Genomic DNA, 20,217 nt, shown 5'->3' with positions numbered 1-20,217 from the left:
GTTACATGGTTACACCCGTTGTCAAGAATATGGTTACAAGTTTTCCGTCTGTTTTTGAATAGCGATACATTTTTTCACATACTTAAGAACCACCTGATTTCGTGCATTACATGTTCGTCTCAATTTTAATTGCTTTAGTAGGCATTATTTTGGTTGATGAGGACTTCAATCGGTCCTTTCAATGATAGCTCATGAAATATAGTACTTTGTCCATTAATTTTATTGTTTGGTAAAATGGATTAAATTATCCTGCAAACCCAAATAGAAATAGTAAATATAGTATTTGAAACAAATCAGTAACATGTTAATAATGTAACCTACATTATTTCCTTGAATTGCATAACAGCAATTAACTGGGCTGATCCTAATATAAATAAATCAATATGCTCTTCATAGGCATAACATGGGTTCATAACATGAGCCGCTGGGGCTGAGCCCAAGGGATTTAAAAATGTAAGGTTGGTTTGCAAATGTACGTGACACGCTCTTTCTAATGAGACATGAATGGTCAAAATCACCTAAGAAATTCGGAGGAGTTCAACGGAAAAATTTCGTGTTGGCGTTATACAGTATGGTTGAAAAGTCCTGGATTGGCTATATTTTTTTAACAATATAGATAAAGTAGTGAGACTTGGTATATCAATAATATAATAGCCATAAATATCTACTGTCTTAAGCTATTATCACTGTTTAATCCCTTAAGGGGGATGGACCACAAAGACTAAGACAAAATTCGTATATAATTTTAATACTATTTTACCTGTTTTTGAAATGGCGACCATACAAATGTATGCATTTTAAGCCAAGTATGAATGGAGTTGAGTGTGTGATGAGTGGAGCGATCTTGTTGTCCTGTTAGTGACTAAGGCCGACGTAATCCTTAGACACAGCTGTTAATTAATAGTCCATACAGTCAATTAATAGCAACAGAGGTCAAGTTTGGTAGGTATCAAATTAAAGGTTTTAATTATAAAAATACATTGCCGCAAACCCAAACTCAAACGATGATGATGATAATAATGTTAATGATGTAGCTAAAACGTATCGTTTGAAATTTAACAGCTGAAAATAAGTTAAATAGAAAAGGTTTTGGTTAAATCCATCAAATTGTTATTGGACACTAGTAAGTACTTGTGCACTTTTTTATATTGATTATATGATTATATAGATTTACTTTGGATTTTAAAAATGTGAACGTTTTATTTTATTAAAGATTTATGGTGATACGTAAATATTGTGGTGTAGTAAAGTATATTATATTGTAGTTAAGTGTTAAATTTTGAAATTTTAGGGTGAATCGAGATGAAACTTTTTTTATAACATGGGTCTCTCCTACCTACATACCAAGTTGGATACATACCAAGTTTCATAAACATCGGTTGGAAAAGTGTAAAGATAAATATTTGTATGTAAAAAATACAAAATGGCGGATATCTGGTTAACGAAACGATTTTGGAAAAAATGTTATCCTTCATTTTCTGTTTATTTTGACCCAAGGAATGACTAGGTAAAGTATCTCCCCGCTTATTTTTAACACCCTGTTTATGATGTATTCTTATAAGTGAAAAATGTAAGCTGGTAATACAGAAAGATGTTTTATAAATAATATGAATGTACTGGTGATCTGTATATTCATCTTTTTCTTGTTCTTAGAACTGTAAATTAAAAGTCCACCAGCAGTCGCATCGTACGATGTAGTTCTTTCCATGCGTTGTGAAATGTTAAATTTGCCGTCCTCTTCAACCCAAGTTATCTATTGAACCACTGATTGTAAAAAATTCAAAAAAATATATTTTACGCATCACACTTTTGGCTACAACTTTGCCACAGACGAAACCTCCTTAACCCAAAAACAAAAAAAAATCTCGCATGCTAACTTTTTCATGCTAGAAATCACGATTTAAAACTATTTCACCATACATATCAATTTTTATTAATTAGATCGGTAAATAGTTTAAAGTTCCAACAAAATAGTCATTGAGTAGGACTAACCAAGAAGCTCTGTGCCAATTTTCAAAATCTTAGCACAACTTTAAGTACACCAAAACACGAAATTATTGAAGTCATGCGTCGAGAGGACTATCGTTGTTTTTAACAGATTATACTTTTGACCTTCCGGCACTGTTGACTCAGCGAAACTGAACTTATATTTTATCTTATTTCGTTTTATTTAAACTGCTGTTGCATTAGGTCAAATTCCCAATAAGTCAATTGCTTTAACATAGACTACGTTTTTAGCCCGGACTGTACTATTTGACTTACTGGGATTTTTGATCTACAGACACTGCAAACATTGTAGTTTTTGACCTAGTGGCACAGGTATAAATTATTTGACCTTCCGGGACTGTTGACTTTCTGCAACGCGTCCTTATTGAATCACAGCTGCTCATTTTCATTAGCAAAATTGAAAAAAAGTTAGAGGTAGTATTTAGAAATTATTATCCTCCAACTACCAAACCTCCAAGTATTTTTTTTCTTTATTTAAAATAAAAAGTATTTTTGTTTTCTTAATTATTTTGTTAAATAATGTTGGAACCTAACGATAAATAGTTCATCAGACGGGCAAAAAGTGTCTTTATAACCCTCACTCATTTTCTGAATGAGGCGAACTTGAGAAAAGGTCCAAAAGAGTCATGCCCTAGCCCTAGTCATGAAAACATAATATTAGAAAATATTTAAAAATTCTATTATCGCCGGTAAACCTAGATGTGTTGGTAGTAGCTTAAAAGAACTTTTATAGCTTATGCCTGATATTTTAGAATTATCAAGAAAAAATACATAGAATTTTTAAACAGATATTTGTTTTATATTTAAACAACAATATTTACATGTAATTGAAGGGGATGAATTTTCCAACACTATTAACCACAATATTAGAACATACTTTCCATCAAATTATGTTAATACCTAAAACAAATAGGCTATTAATTAGCAATACTCTCTGCCAGATCTTGCCAAAACTACACACTTCGCCTCTAAACATTTGACAAATAATGGTTGAATATACTTTGTCGGACAATCCTTAACATCAACTTTCAAACACTAAACATAACTTTTTAGGTTAGGTTAATCCAAGCATTGAATGAAATGAGAAACATTGCATCAGCTAATCGTAGTTCTAGTATCTTCAAGTGTTGCCAACTTAATTTGAAGCACGCTGTTTTGTGTTGTTTGGTTGGAATACTGGATTGCGGCCAAAAATGTGTTGTTTAAAACTTGCTACATATGTTTCGGCGGTTTTATAACTCGTCAGGCTACAAAAAAGATCCATTTGAGTTGTCGTCAAAATAAGTTACACACATTTTACAGGTAACACAAAAACACCAAAACGCTTAAAGATAGGCCTATTAATTACACAGATGCAGTTTGCTTGTCCTGCCCGTGGCAATGTACACACAAAATAATAGATCTAAACATTAGCACAGAAAACATATAACCCAGAATGCCAACCGCATGGTAAAAAGCATTAAGTGTTTTGAGAGAGCTTTGCCTGTCAATTTGTAGGCAGCGCCACCAGCGTTGCCATGCACTCAGCATAGCAACGCTGGTGGCGCTGCCTACAAATTGACAGGCAAAGCTCTCTCAAAACACTTAATGCATTTTACCATGCGTTTGGCATTCTGGGTTATAGTAGTATGTTTTCTGTGACGACATTAGTTATTTTCATGATATAAAATTTATATTCTGCCTAAACAGTCAAATTCTCTTAGTAAAATTATTTTCTGAAAGGACTTTTCTTCTATTATTGCCTCTTGGTATAAATATGAAACATCACAATAAGTATTACACTCTCTACATGCCATTACAAAACTGGGTTTCCCATTATGAAGAGCCTGCCTCAAATCCTGTTTCTTCTTGCAGTTGCTCCAGGGTGACATGTGTTGGATTCTATTGTAGGTACCAGAATTGAACACAAATAGGATTAAAGTTTAACAATCATACATGACAAATCTTCACTGGTTTTCCCAACATTATAATACTTATAATGATTTGTACCTATTGTCAGGACCACATAAATTTGCAGTTGAGGGAGGAGCCTATTTACCATATGGTTTTCAATGAACCAATGAGAACGGTGTGGTGTTGCCAAATCTAACAATACCAGCTGATTTGAAAATATAGCTTTGTATATTTTTATTAGTGTTGTCAATGGGTGATGTGGCAACGTCGCACTAGCCTCGTCTTGTGATTGGCTGCCACCAACTGCAAACTTACGTGGTCCCGACAATAAGACATTGTGCCTAATTTTTTGTAAGTGGTATCTCTAATTGACTAAATATTCTGTTTACCATCTACAGCAGTTGCTAATACCATTGTGCTGTAGATGGTTACATTGTTATTTGGATAATTATTGCAAATACTTTCCATCACGATTAGTGTAAAACAATTTACTGTCCGTAGTAATCAATTTACAAATAATAAAAAATAAAATAAACATTTATGACTTAATTTTATTGTGTACAAAATTTAATTAGGCAAGTTAAAAGAAAAAAAACATTATGTTGTGTACTAAACATGAGTTAAGTTAAAGCAAAAATTAAAATATGTTGCAAGCACACGACTTGCTATCTGGTGACCAACTGATGTTCTAATGTATTTTTTTATGATTGTAGAATGAAATTTATCAGTCTTCAGCCATAGCATGGTCTAGGCTTAGGCCTATATCTTTGGTAAAAGAGCAGTCTAAAAACTTGCACAGTACTGTTTTCCAAAGGGTTTAAACAATTAATCGTTGGTGGTGTTTTAGCTAGCAATAGACCAATGGTTGGACGGACGTTTGTCCTCACGCTGGCTGTTGGAATCACCTTCGGCTTCATGTTTGCCTACATCGTCTTGTCAACGACAACTTACCACATAGGAGAAATGGCTATGTTTCCTGTCAGGTAGGTTGAGACATTACTAAATCATGTTGATAAATATGAAATGTTGTAGTAAAATAAATAACACTTACTTACTTACTGCTGGGGCGCTACAAATCGCAGTCGATTCTTCGCCTCGTAGATCAGCCTCTTCCACGCTTCTCTGTCCGCTGCCATCTCCACTGTCCCTCCACACTGACTCACATCTCTCTTAACTTGGTCATACCATCTCATTTTTGGTCTACCCAGTGGACGCTTTCCAGTTGGTACAGCAGAACATACTTCCTTCAGTCTTGTTCCTTCTTCCCTTCGCAATACATGACCTAGCCAACCTAATCTTTTTGCCTTTATCAAAGCTATTATATCAGGGTCCTGGTATAACGCTCGTAGCTCTCTGTTTTTTCTAATCCGCCATTCTCCTTCTTCGTTTACTGGGCCGAATATTTTTCTTAGGACCTTATTTTCAAAAACAATCAAGCGTCCTTCATTTCTCTTGGATATGACCCAGGTCTCGCTTCCATACAATAATACTGGTTGAATAATGGTTTTATATATTCTTATTTTTGTATCAGATGATAGGAGTTTTGATGACAGGAGCTTCATACATGCACCTAAACATTTATTGGCATTTGCTAATTTACTTAATATTTCTGTATCTTCTATGTTAAAGCTATTTACAGTAACTCCTAAGTATTTAAAGCTTTCTACTGGTTCAATTAAGTAGTTGGCTATATTGAAATTGGTGCCTCTATTGATGGGATGTCGTCCAAACTTTATTATTTTGGGTTTTTCCTCATTTAGTTCCAAAACCACTTTTTTACATTCTTGAATAAACTTGTCGGCTAGAAAACACAAATCCTCCGACTTTTCAGCCAATATCACCACATCATCTGCAAAGGCCATGACATTTAAGTCTACACCCAATTTTAGGCCCCTCTTTAGATTTTTTACTTTTTGTAGAGCTTCTTCAATCGCTATGTTGAAAAGAGTGGGGGAAATCCCGTCCCCTTGTCTCACTCCTGTATTTATACTGTATTTATACTGGTATTATTATATATTGTTACTAGAGCATGAAGTGACTATTTCTGTATGATGAGTTATATTTTTAAGCTAATTAACTAACAAAACAAAACTTTGCTGTTAGCTTAGCTTCCCAAATGGATTCCACACAGTTTATTTTCTTTTTAAAAGCAAACAACTATCACCGAAGTATTCAAATTTGGTCCATGCCAATCGTGTTACTAGACTGTAACTAATCTTGTTGGATTGAATATAGATAAATCACAGTCAACGAATTAACTTAATGAACTACAATCAATAGGCTACATTAAGTGAGAATGAAATGAGAATGGCTTTGCTCTCACATCACATTTGGACCTGTTGAAAAAGCCCTTTTGGCTGCAGTATGAGAAAAAAATCCTTAACTACATCAAATTTCCCAAATTAATCTCTCTTTTCTGTTCTTACAGGGAATTAGATAACGATTTTCGTGCTTCAGACCCCCACCACCATAGCCACTTGGACAACTTGCCTGAACTGAAAGGCGATGTAGGCACACACGGTCATGACGAAGAGTTCCACAAAGGTAGGTTCGATTGAGAGTAAAATAACATCAGACTGTCACTAATCTAGTGGTGAACAGGATTTTTGTAATTACTATAACAGAGGAACAAATCAGGTGACTTTAGTTATATTGCATTTTGTGCTGGTTTATGTAGCTGAGTGGTTTTGTGGATTGTCGGTTTGATCCTGAACAAATTAACGAATTTGCAGAAGATTTTTAATGGTTTTAAACTGTACCCAACGACTGTTCTTCATCATTGGGCTTTTAAATTGAGGTTTTGAATAAGTAAGATGCATACTCTATAGAAGCTTAGTTTAAGAATACAACTGCAATTGAATTTTCTGGCACGGTTTTCTTGTGATTGAGCCAAAAAGGCTAAGTGTCTTACTAGTACCAGTCATTTTTTTTAACAGAACCCCAGATCTTTAGCTTCCTAAATACTTGTTTACATTCATTCAGAACTGAATGTTTTAATTGATACAGCTGTGCTTATAAAAATCAGTGCCAATCTATGTAGATAAGATTAAGTTTAATACTCTTATCTGAAGTGGCTGTGAAGGCTTGTATAGTAGTGATGTATGCAGCCAGTATTGAAATATAGTATTGAATCAATAATGCAAAGAAATCCCCTTACAAAAAACTAAGACAAAACTACACCATCCTGAAACATAACACCTGAAGTATGTGTTAAAATTTATAATTTTTGGGCTTTGCCCCGATTAACTTCATAAGTATTCGCATGGCTCAATCACGTCCTACCCACACTTTCAAGGTAAGCTAGCTGCTATCCTCCTTTTTCTATCACTCACCTTTAGGTTGGAGCTCGTTCGCTGCGCTCACTTGTTTTCAGGTTAGCTCGTTCGCTACGCTAAATCGCCTCCAGGTTGATGTTCGTTCGCTACGCTCACTCACCTTTAGGTTGCAAATTAGCTGTTGTCATAAATTTTAAAAAGTCATCCATTTTATTGGTTATAATACTTTGATAAAGGTTTTTATGTTTTTAATATTTAACATTGGAGAATTTAAACGTTGTTGAGTGCACAGGTGTGCTGCGATTGAGGTTTAATACATTTGGACTAATTCAAAAGTAAAATAGTTTTCTGTGCTGCACTCTGTAGAAACACTGTGGCACTATTTCAAATCATGACTATTGACTAATGCTAATACAGAATGTTGTGATTATTCAAACCTTCAAAACAGTTGGTGAAAGTAAACATCTGCTTTTAAATTATATTTATTTGTAAACATTTTAGATCAAAAAGTCTGACATTGGCCAAGGCCACACTAAAAAAAACAGGCCGTAATGCTCGTTAAGCATGACGTCACGATAGAAGACGGCAATGACGTAATTAAGGTTATATTTTTGTTTTCGATGAAAATATTAAAACAAGCAGCTGATCACAAACGGCAAACATTACCTCATTGCCGTATTCTATCGTGACGTCATGCTAGACGAGCATTACGGCCTGTTTTTTTTAGTGTGGCCTTGCATTGGCCCACTTAAAACCCTCTGGGGCAGAGCCCTTTTGACGGATCTGCACCAAACTTCACTCGAACCATCCTTGAAAGATGCTTAATAATGCCTGAAAGTTTCCTTACAATCTGTCGAGCGGTTTAGGAGTCCATAACGTATATACATATATATATATATATACACACATACATAGTTCCTCTTTTATAGATATAGATTTATGATGCATTTGTTTCAATCATATAATGAGAATAATTTTTACTAAAGGTTGTGTTAACAAGTTTTCTTTTGAAACTTGAGATATTGACATGACTGACATGGTGAGATTTTAGTCTGAGACCTTCATAAAATTTTATTACAGTTGACCTTTGTATATATTTTCTCAAATTTCATAGACATTGTCTTTCTCAAATATCTTGAGTTAAAGTATGGGGCAAAATATCTGAAAACTATAATCCACTAGAGCAGCTGTCCAATTCATTAAAGCTCAATAATCAAGGACAGCTGTGCCAGGTTTCAATCCGTCTAAAAGCAACTTGACTTTCCTCAGGATCAAACCAGCAACCTTCTTATACCTTAAGAGAGCTTTTGAAGCACTGACTTACCCAGCTTGTAAGTCATTACATCTTGTAATTAAACTGTAAAATTTGTCTAAATACGTTGGCAAAATAAATAAACAAACAAGCTATTTTGACACTGTAATAATATATCATCTATGAAAAGGTTACTAGAGAATTTGTGTAATTTGTATTTGTATTTTCCTGGTGTAGACGAAGACATAGTAGCCAAAGAGTTAGCTCAACGTGTGAAAGTGTTGTGTTGGATCATGACTTCGCCAAACAACCATCAGAAGAAGGCACGTCATGTCAAGGCTACTTGGGGGAAACGGTGCAACATCTTGCTCTTCATGAGCTCACAAAACGGTAAGATGCTTGAATCTGGGATTGGTGGAGTATTTGATTGGTTGGAGTAAAATTGTTTGGGGGCCGAGTTAGTAATGTGCTAAGGTATAATGAATGTTACGGAATGTCTAATATAGTGTCCAAAGTACAGTTAGTGAAAGAAACAAGTTAGCCAATGAGCTTTGGACCTTATGAATCTTGAACATTATAGTTTAATGTGGTGCATAACAGCAGTCTTCATATCTAAAAATCCTATTTTTTCTAGAATCTATTTTTACCATCTTGCCATGTTAGTAATTTTTCTATGTTACATGGTGTAACATTACTGTTACATACTTGTTCTATTTTAAATTGTATTTTGCCTATATTTTTACCTGCCATTAGTGGATTTTTATCTTGCCAGCTTGTTTTAACTTATTTAATTTAATGATCTTTATTATTTTTTATGTAAAATATTTCATTACATTTTAAATATTATGTACCAATTTATTATGTAGCAAATGACGAACCCCATTGCACCGTAAAATGTTTAAAGGGTAATAAAGACTCTTATTCTTATAGAATGAATCTTATTTAAGGTTTTCTAAACCTTTTGAATTGACAGTTGATACCTTTTAACATAGCTTTGTCAGCACAGAGGTTAGGTTTGATTGGAAAGGGCTTATTGCTTGAGAATTCAGGAGACAAAGGACAGTATAAGCAAGATATAGTGAGATATAATAAGCAAGAATAAGTGGGATGCCTACAATTTTTAAGAAAAGCCTGCTCATCCTGCCCTTTGTCTCCTTTATTGTTTGTCAGCACAGAGGGAATGTTGTTCTTACAGTTTAACTGTTGTCTATGTAGATACATCGCTGCCCTCCATAGCTTTGCCTGTGAGTGAAGGTAGGGACAATCTGTGGGCCAAGACCAAAGAAGCATTCAAGTATGTCTACAACAACTATCTGGACCAGGTGGACTGGGTGTTGAAAGCAGACGATGACACGTAAGTTGTAATCTTATACTCAACTCTCGCATAACTGCAATTGGATTAATTTTGTTGCGGCTTAACTGGGACATGTTCCAGGAAAAAAGGTAAAATTAAATTACAGTTCCAAGAACATTTCACACGGTGCCATACGATGCCTCGCGAGTGTGGTACAGCTGCTCGTACTTTGAGAATCAAGAAGACACTCTTGCCGGCAAAATTGTCGTACGTTTCTTTAGCCAGGAATATTTATCATAAGCACAATGATTAAGAACAGCTGGGTTTTTTAAAACCATCAAAACGCTCAGCTAATTCTCAGGATCAAATTAGTGACCTTTTGATTATCAGGCAAGCACTATAACCACTCGCTTATCTTATCTTATCTTATCTGACAGGGGCAGGTCGAGACCTTAAAGCACTTCATCCGAAATCGAATTATTGCGCACCCCAGATACTTAATTGCTTTCTTGTTGACCTACAAGTTGAGGCGCCCAATGAATGCCTGTAGCTTCCCAATTAGTTCATCCTCAGGAAGAAATCTACCTCTAGCCATATTTCCAAGAGTTATCGATCTAGCGTCAGAGAGCTCAATACAATCAAAGAGTAAGTGATCAGCTGTCTCTTCTGACCTATCACAGTACCTACAGATCGGTTCACCATCATATAAGCCCATCCGTTGTAGATGTTTCCTGAATCTTCCATGACCAGTTATCAGTTCAACAATTAATTTAATTCTTCGTCTGTCTAGTCTCAAGAGGTCACAGGCAACCTTTTTGGAAGGCCTAAACAGAGTAAGCTTGCTGACCCTAAGAAGGGGAACATCGACCCAGCGTTTGCGATGCTTTTCCTTGGCCCATGACGCAATCGCAGAACATACACTGTTTCGTGAGATGCCACAGAAGGGTTGCGGGCCTAACAATGATGTCGCAGAGGCAGTATTTGCCAATCTGTCTGCAGCTTCATTTCCTTCAATGCCTGAGTGTCCTGGTACCCAGCAAAGCGTAAGGTCATTTCTCCTACCCAACTCAGACACAGAAGCAAGACAATCCCACACGAGCCTGGAGTTGAATTCGTAAGAGTTTAATGCTTTTAAGGTCGCTTGACTATCAGTAAAGATATTGATTGTTTTGTCTCTGATATCTTTGTTAAGATGTTCTTGAGCACAAACTAGAATGGCAGTGACCTCCGCTTGAAAGACAGTTGGGTACACCCCCATTGGAAGACAAATACCAGTGCCTCCATTCATCCAATGCACACCTGCTCCAGTGCCCCCATTTTTGATCTTAGAACCATCAGTATAGCATTCTAAGTCACCTGTGGGTATGGGTCCTTTTCCGCCAGACCAATCCTTCCTATCTGGTATTAGTACTTTGAAAGGCTTTCCAAAGGAGTATTTTTTGGACATGTGATCTGAAGGTAAGTCCAATTCATCATTATGTACCACCTGAACAATTTTAGAGTGCCCTTTATTGTTCCCTGAGGCTATCCATAAGTTTTCGCATCTAAGGCGTTGGGCTGTTTTACTTGCTACCACCTTAATATAAATGTCAATAGGTAGCATGTCAAGCAGACAGTCAAGTGCCGCTCCAGGACAGCTACTTACTGCCCCAGTTATCATAATAAGAGCAAGCCTCTGAACTCCTGCTAAAGCTTTGACAGCTATAGTTGATTCCATCTTTGGCCACCACACAAGCGAACCATATGTAAGGGCGGGTCGAACAACAGATACATACAGCCAGTGCATAAGTTTAGGCTGTAACCCCCATGTGCCACTTACCATCCGCCTGCATGCCATAAGGGACCATTTGCCACGCTCAATGACTTTTTGAAGGTGTGGTCCCCAGTGAAGTGATCTGTCCAAAATTACACCAAGATACTTCACCTGATTCTGCAGCTCTATTACAGTACCCTGCAGTCTTAGTGGGCCGATCCCGTCCAGTTTCCTCCTTCTTGTGAAGGGTACCATTACAACTTTCCTGGGATTTATAGAGAGCCCAACATCCTGGCACCAACGGTCCACTACCCTTAAAGCTCTATTCATAAGGTCAGTTATGGTTCCGTGGAACTTTCCAACCACAAGGATTGCAACATCATCAGCATAACCTAAGGCAAAAACCCCACTTTCGTTGAGGGTCCTTATAAGGTCGTCTGCTACCAAATTCCAAAGTAGAGGAGAAAGAACCCCCCCCTGAGGACATCCTCGAGTAGTTCTTGCCTCGATCGTATCATTGTGGAGTGAGAGCCTAACCTTCCTACTGAGAAGCAAGGATTCAATCCATCTACATATTATACCGTGAAAACCTCTTGCTCTCACCGCATTAAGAATCGCTGGAGTACCAGTATTGTCAAAAGCACCTTGAATATCGAGAAAGGCACCCAGGGCCACTTCACTGCTCTCTAGAGCTTTCTCAATCTTGCTTACAAGTTGGTGCAACGCAGTCTCGCATGATCTTCCTGAGACATACGCATGCTGATTAATATGTAAAGGATGTGTCCTAAGAGCTGTATCCATCATATATCTTGAGACCAACTTCTCTAGGATCTTAAGAAAGAAAGAAGATAGAGAAATGGGTCTGAATGACTTAGGGTCAGTGTAACTATCCCTTCCTGGTTTAGGAATAAATGCGATACGCGAATTACACCACCCTAAGGGAATGTGTCCTAACGCTAAGCTGGCTCTGAAAAGTTTACAGAGTGGGTGTATAATTGTATCAAGACCCTCCTGCAAACAAACAGGTCTTACCTCATCAGGACCCGGCGATTTGAAGGGTCGTAATAAGCCAACAGCCCATCTTACCTTGCTGAAGGTGACTATGCGGCAAGCAGTGCTCCACATAGAATGAGTGGCACGACGGCCCAGGTTAGGCCGCTCTGGACTCACCTCCTCCTGCTGCACTTCAGAAACAATACAACCAGGGAAATGAGTTTTTACCATAACCTTTAGTATTTCGGTAGGTTCAAAAGCCATTACACCATCCGGTCCCTCAACGGCACCCAAAGTAACATGCCTGTCTCTAACAAGTACCTTATGTATTCTAGAAGTATCCTTGATACTCTCTAAATTTCCACAAAAATTTTTCCATGAGAGCCTTTTGGCCTTACGTACTGCATGGTTATATTCTGTGAGAGTTGTATGGTATGTATCCCAATTATTGGTTATCTTTGCTCGCCTAAATTGGGCCCTTACTCTCTTCCTAAGAGAGGCAAGTTCAGGACCCCACCAACTAGCCCTGTTGCTCTTTCCCTTGCTCAAAGGACAATTATCCTCAAAGGATGTAACTATGCACCTAGTTAGACGATCTGCCGCCTCGTCAAGCGCATCAACTGTGTTAATAGGAGATGTGTTCAGGTTCGAGGCAATTCTGCCCCGAAGATCAGCTCTGAAGGATGCCCAATCGGTTTTAACTGGGCTCCTGAATAAGCGAACCTCGCCGCAGAAATTCCCCAACCCGAAGACAATGTGCCTATGATCAGACAGGGATGGCTCAAGGGACACTGACCAGTCAATAATCCTGTCAGCCATACCCGCCGAACACAGGGTAAGATCAATTACTGATTGGCCTATCCTGCTTAAAAAAGTTGGTTCTGAGCCTACATTTGCAACAAGTAGGCCGCAAGAAGCTATGTATTCTAGAAGTGACCTACCTCGGTTGTTAGTGTCCCTGCATCCCCAGGCCGTATTATGGGCATTGGAGTCGCAGCCTATCACGAGTTCAGATCCAGACTCGTGTGCGAGGTCGACCAATCTTCTGACCTCGGCCGATGGGAGCAGTCCATCGTCGCCCTGTGGCATGTAAACCACTCGCTTATCAGTATAGATAAATAAAGATTAGAACCTGCATTAAAGGTTTTGAATTGGTGTGCTATTGACTTCTTACTAGACAAATTATTTTTATTTTTGTTAAAAATGAAATACTGTTTACAGAACAATATAGACTATGAATTTCACAGGTATGTGATAGTAGAAAATCTGCGCTACCTGCTGTCAGAACATAACTCCTCTGATCCGATATACTTTGGTTGCCGGTTCCGACCCTACACCAAGCAAGGCTACATGAGTGGGGGCGCAGGTGAGTCACTAATAGGGTTTGTTAAGCATGTCACAGTATGCACAGATGTAAATTAACTTCTTCGTTGTAACCTCCCAACACTAAGAAATAGACTAATCGCTTTACCTCCTTGCTTTGATGATTGAAGAAAATAATAATGTGGTACTTTTAATCTACTGTAGAAAACAGTCACAGGCCCACTAAATGGCCTGTGACTGTAAGGGTCATACTAACATAATTTGATGTACCGTTTTGGTTTAGGTTCAATTAACTTGTCTGAAAAGAAAAAATTTTAATTCTAAAAAATTTAAAGTAAGCCTAAATAATAATGAGTGTCCCAGAAAGGAATGCACTTTTAAAACGATATAACTAGAGTTAAAAATGCAACTCAGGTGTTTTACTTTAGTTGCGATAGACCACAGAGGCAAATCAATATCTACCTTTATGAGCTGCATCTCAAAAGTTAAGAGGTCCACTGGGTGTAGCCTGAAGGGGTTTTAAGAATTGTTGACTATGTGTGTAGGCCAGGTTCTTATTCTACCCTTGCGCACAATTTCAGCCCAGTCGTTTTAGTAGTTTTTGCGTTCACCCATTTTTAACAAACCAATTTTTACAAACTAGATGGGAAAGACTTTAATGTTGTATAACAGTACGGACTTATTCACAAGATATTTTTTAGGCCTACTTCATAAAGTATAGGCTAATAATGTCATTTACAATTTTTCACAATGTTTAACTGACACAAAAATGTACTGAAAGCAGAACAAAACATACACTCAAAATATTAAACATTAATAATTGTATACTGTGTAGAAACAGGGACATCGGGTTTGTTAGGAATAGGGATGGATTTTAAATGCGGTTTGAACAGTTGTAGAAGACTAAAATTGTCTGCAATACATTTTTTTGTGTGTGTATAAAATATAGCCTATGCAGCATGGTTGAATGTTTTTTTCATAATTTTCTTTTACACAATTGAATGAGTATATTTGTTTATAGGTTATGTTTTAAGTAAAGAAGCTGTGAGGAGGTTTGTGGAAGAGGGTCTTCCAGACAAGAAGAAATGCAGAGAGGACAGTGGAGGTGCGGAAGATGTTGAAATGGGTAAGTTGTAACCAAACCCACATGGAAATACCTTGTCAGTCTTAACTCTTTGAACCCCACAGGTTTTTAATTGATTTAATTTCACCTACTTGATGATCCTTCCCTTATCTTATGAAAAAATGTCAAACTAGGCCTACTTAAAAACATGTGTCCGTGGACTCAGACACTTGGGAAATGTAAAAGGTTGCAAGAAAGGTCTGATTTGAGGTACAACCTAGAAAGAATCCAGCCACCTTCCACAGGAGCCTCTACCACCAAACTCTGATAATTCAGATAAACTTCTCATGAGCTGCACACTAGCCCTGACCTAAAAGTGAAGCCTCAATACAGGGTGAGTCAAACCACCCGTGCACAACGGTTTGGCCCCCCAAGTGTTAAAAAACTACCTTTTTTATTGAAAATCCGCCATTAAAATTTTTTTAGTGGGTTACAATTTTGAAATGTCACCTAAGGCACTTATTAAAAGTACAAATATATGTCCTAAAAGTAATTTTAAAAACTAAAAACATGTAAAAATCTAAGACATTGTACAGATTTTAGAATTAAGGCACTTTTAGAAGGTGAAGTAGTGCAATTTTGTAAAAACGCCTAAGAGTGTCTTGTAGAATTCCTGACCATGAAAATCTTTCAAATCTTTGCTAGCTCTTACTGATTTCAGCTACAAGGCTACACAGTCACGGCTGGTATATGTATGTCGTGTTAAATATTGATAGATAATGTGGTGTATAGAAGTTTTTTATGTTTTTTGTCTGCTGCAGGCAAGTGTCTGGAGAGGGTGAACGTCCTTGCGATGGATTCCAGAGACTCGTTTGGTAGAGGAAGGTTCTTCCCGTTTGTCCCTGAACATCATCTTATCCCCGGACATTCGGATCCCAACTTCTGGTATTGGAAGTACGTTTACTACCCTAGCCCAGAGGTGAGTTCCATTAAGTATTATCTAAAACGTTGTTTCACAGTTTATACTAAAAATATGTTGTAGTTGGGCAAAATTTTATCATAGGATCAAGTTATTCTTTTCTTGAAATTATGCACAGAAGCAGGTATTAATGATTTAATTTATTTATCGCTGCAGACAATTTTACTTTGTATAGCAAACTTCTTTGTACATGAACTGTAAAAGGTCTATAGTAGAATCAGAAAGGGCTTGAAGGTAAAAATATTTGCCAAGGCTGATTAATACTGTTTCAAAGCATACCAATTTCACTGTGTATGGAATAATGGGTTGTCTTATATACACGGTCAACATGAATATATAATCATAATCTAATAAAAAATATTTTCTATTTTTATTCATGAATTTTCAACAATTAATTTTCAAAAACCATGTCCTCCACTTTTAGGTGTTTTAATATAATGTGCATAAGATACATTTCAAACTAAAAATACAATGCCCATAAATAAATGAGTATAGATTTAATGTAAGATATGTTCATTCATAATTTTAAATGTCTAAACATAATGTCGTATGTCCTTCAAGTGTTTTGTGCAAAAATGAACTAATAAATCAATCTTAAACATCATGTTATCTCACAATAATCATGTTTGTTAGATTTTACTCTATCTTTACAGCATTTTCCGTTGAGCAACCAATAATAATTCTCTGTCCTGTTGTAGGGTATAGACTGCTGTTCAGACAGTGCGATATCCTTCCACTATGTCAGCCCCAACCAGATGTATGTTCTGGACTATCTCATCTACCATCTCAGGCCGTACGGTATCAACCATTACGTGAAGCCTGGCGTGACTCGTGCGACGCCGAGCAGTCCAGCTCCTCTGCGTGACAACAGGTGATACACAATCGCGACTGACTCTCATGTGCCATAGACGCAACTGAGCTGTGAGCCCACGTGTTAATCTACTGTTCAACTAGGACTATAAGACGGCTCTAACTCACAAGTACCGTTTGGGTCTATTGTTAAACAAGTTTGTTCTAGCCTTGTTGGGAATATATAAATCTTTATCTATATATATAAAAGGCAAAGCCCTCACTGACTCACTGACTGACTGACTCATTTATTATAAAATACAGATTCTTGACAATGTTAAGACACAGTACTGAGAACTTCCTCTCTCGGCCCGAACTCTTGCCTGAGCTTGTTTGGATCATCACAAGCAAATATTTTTTTTAACTGAACATATCCAAAACTGAATAAAGTCATTCAATCTTCAAACGGGAAAGTTCTAACTCATAAGTAGTAACTCATACAGTACAGCTAACATGGACCGAGCAGGTTTTTACATCCCTAGGGCCACAAAATCAGCTGCCCGCTTACTTTCTTAAAACATGAATGCATATTAAATACACAATCAGTATCCATAACATTGCAATAGAATTTTTTTAGTGTCACCATTGCCTACCAATATTTATTAAATTTTTGCTGATTCCTCAAATAACCTCTTCACATAACCTTAAAGTTGTAGTTGTGTTGACTATCAGTGTGAATTATTATTGTGATGAATAATGGTAATAGGGTATAGTGTGGTGAAAAATAGCGATCGTACCACGGACCGAAATGGTTTTGCAGTTCTCGATCGTTTTAAGTGCTCGACTTCATCTCGAGCTTAAAAAATATCTCGAGCCGGAAAACCCTGATTTTCGGCCCTAGGTACGAAATATACTATTTTCATTTTCAACTTCTGTTTATTATTCACTGAAATTTAGAATTTTACACTTTTACTCATCATATACACTTTAGCAAAACCCAAAGTTAACAATTTATTTCTAAATGTGAAATCAGTTTTTACAGGATAACTTGGATGCGATATAAGTTTTTATAGCATATTACAATGAAAAACAGGTGTAGGTAGATGACAAGAGAGGAATTTTTAATTAAATATCACATTAAACATGTAGAAAACATGAAAAACCAAATTGAAGTATTAAAGCCAAATAAGCCTTGCCAAAATAATACAGAATGTTCAATTTAAACAGTTCAAAAGTTACGGTGTCATAGGCTAACTGTTGTGTTTGTATGAACCAACGATCACTTAAGACCAAGTGAACAGCAAATTTAAGGATGAGGCCTATCAGCTGCCAGAGGCGCCGCGCTGTTCGCTGCCGAGCGTCAGCTCACTACAAATCGAAACTGCAAAACAATCCCTTGAGTCTTGAGTCCTTGAGTTGAAGTGCTGTACAAGTATACGCATTTTTCAGGTGCTTTTGGTACAAACAGAATAAATGCCTTTGGTGTGGTGCTTTGGGTACTTGAACTCTGAGAAAAAAAAACCAAATTAAGTTGTTCACTTGTCAGTAAAGTTGTTTCCAATTTTGTCTTATAAAAAAAAAATTTGTCCCGTTGGCGCCACTTTTTCGTGGCGCCATATGCGACCGTGTAGTTCGCGTATAGGTTAAACCGGCCCTGTCAGTATTCAATTTGCTAACACGTTTTCTTCAGCCAAAAACTGCAAAGTTGTGAGGTAGTTATGTAAATTCACATTCTTTGAAAAATATATTAAATTTAAATATGCATTATGTCCTTATCAATAAATTTGTATGTTTTATTATTATTCTCAACACGTAATTTCTTAATAAAACTTACATTTTCTGAGCTTTCAATATGTTTAATAGAGATTACCCATCAGATGATTAACAAACGGTGGTTTATTAATAAGTTATATTTTATAAACTGTTTTTGTAAATTTGTAAAATATGATTATTTTGATATTCTTAGGATAGGTGCTAAATGTTGTTATCTAATAAATGTTTAGATGTTGTTCGTTCTTATTATATTTCAAATATATTACTGATGGAACTCGTAAACTTGCATTTTTCTGTAGGGTGTTATTAAAGATCCTGTAAAAACATTCAGTTTCTTATGTGAATACTAAAACGGTTCTTGCCATTTGTGGTATTGTGTCTGAATGTTTTTACACAGGTAGATTGTGTAGCCGTAGAAATAAATATTTATTCTCTTGTAATTCTATGTCGGTTGTGTTTTGAACTACGCGTATAGTGACAACGAAAGAATACAGTAACAGTAAATATTCTCAAGTTCCTTTTTCTTTTATTTGGGATCTTCAGACACAACTGGTGTATATTTTTTTCATAATATCATTGATAATATCTATTTACATATTAACTTAGTGGATCTTATCTTGAAATATACTTTACAAAAGAGAAACTACATTTAACAGTTGCTTTATATAGTTTAGGTTAAATAGGGTGATTAAATTGTTTCTATTTATTTAGATATATAAACTATCTATACTGTCTCTTCTCTCAAACTGATCCTTGATTACCAAAGTATTTGGCACTGCCAAGTATTTGTCTTAATAAGACAAGAAAAGTGATTATCAGTAAAAAAAAGTCTAATGTTTAATAACCTCGAGAATACAAATGCTGAATTCCGTAAATATTGCAATTGATTAGTTAATACTGCATTAAATTTAATATTTATTTAAGATGATTTTGACCTAGAAGTATCATAAATGGTACTTTTGAGATTAGCTTACAAAAATAAAAAAAAATATAGTTACACTGAAAGTAAATTAAGGTGATTCCTAAGCTTCATCCTTAGCTAAGTACCTGTACATGAAAACAATAATTTGATACTTTTGTACAAATTGTACAGAGCTATAAAATAAATACTGATTGCTTTTGAAGTACAATCGTAACAATACTTTTTAGATTTAATTAATTTTATGAGCATATGAATCAACTGAAACGCACATACTAGCTTTTTGTATTATGATTTGTGATATGATTGTGAACAAATCAATATTATTTATTTTGTTAAGACAAGTCATGTTATTTATGCAATGTTAGTTAGGAAGCAAAATAATAGTCTATATTTTTCATACTTTATTTACACAAATCTTAGCTTATTTTGTTGAGTCTGAACAAACTTTGCTTTAGCTTTCCAGGAACAAATTTGAGATTTGTTAATATTTTTCTACCTTTTTTCCTCAACTAAGTGATGTTTTTTCCTATTTTGACTGTAGTCATACGACACCAAAGATTACACATGTGTAATGTATGTTACCCACCAAAGATGTACTGTATATTACAATGTAATAAAACATGTAAAATTTATATCTGAGTGATATCCATCACCTATACTCCTTTTTCTTAGAATATTAATCTGGCAATCATTCATTAATTGGGGACCAACTGGTATTGTGGTGCAGAACTTTTGTTCTGGGCTCAAACCCCAACAGCCAGTAGCAATGAAATATTGTGGTGACCAAGTGGTTCGGAGACCACCTTGAACTTTTGATCCACATGTAGTAAACAAAAATATTCCACATGCAAGGAGAACTATCCCTGTGTTGGAGAAATCCCTCCTACTGAAACAATCTAAA

General features: G+C 36.2%; 1 protein-coding gene across 2 annotated transcripts in view; it reads left to right on the top strand.

Annotated features, from left to right (window-relative positions):
* LOC129002039 (glycoprotein-N-acetylgalactosamine 3-beta-galactosyltransferase 1-like) overlaps positions 1-19,948 on the top strand; it is a 43,891-nt gene extending 23,943 nt beyond the window's left edge. For both annotated transcript variants that reach the window (XM_054429546.1, XM_054429547.1), the window contains exons 3-10: positions 4,748-4,883; positions 6,329-6,444; positions 8,665-8,817; positions 9,643-9,781; positions 13,715-13,833; positions 14,812-14,916; positions 15,675-15,832; positions 16,531-19,948. In XM_054429546.1, the coding sequence (XP_054285521.1) occupies positions 4,748-4,883; positions 6,329-6,444; positions 8,665-8,817; positions 9,643-9,781; positions 13,715-13,833; positions 14,812-14,916; positions 15,675-15,832; positions 16,531-16,707 (1,103 nt within the window). In that variant the 3' untranslated portion in view covers positions 16,708-19,948. The remainder of the gene's footprint in view (positions 1-4,747; positions 4,884-6,328; positions 6,445-8,664; positions 8,818-9,642; positions 9,782-13,714; positions 13,834-14,811; positions 14,917-15,674; positions 15,833-16,530) is intronic.
* Positions 19,949-20,217: the final 269 nt, after the last annotated feature.

This window comes from Macrosteles quadrilineatus, unplaced genomic scaffold, assembly GCF_028750875.1.
Source record: "Macrosteles quadrilineatus isolate MER2022 unplaced genomic scaffold, UCM_ALF_1.0 Scaffold_9__3_contigs__length_116548681, whole genome shotgun sequence".
NCBI classification, from domain to species: Eukaryota; Metazoa; Arthropoda; class Insecta; order Hemiptera; family Cicadellidae; genus Macrosteles; species Macrosteles quadrilineatus.
Note: the sequence above shows the minus strand (reverse complement) of the source record. Positions and strands in the feature narration are given on the sequence as shown.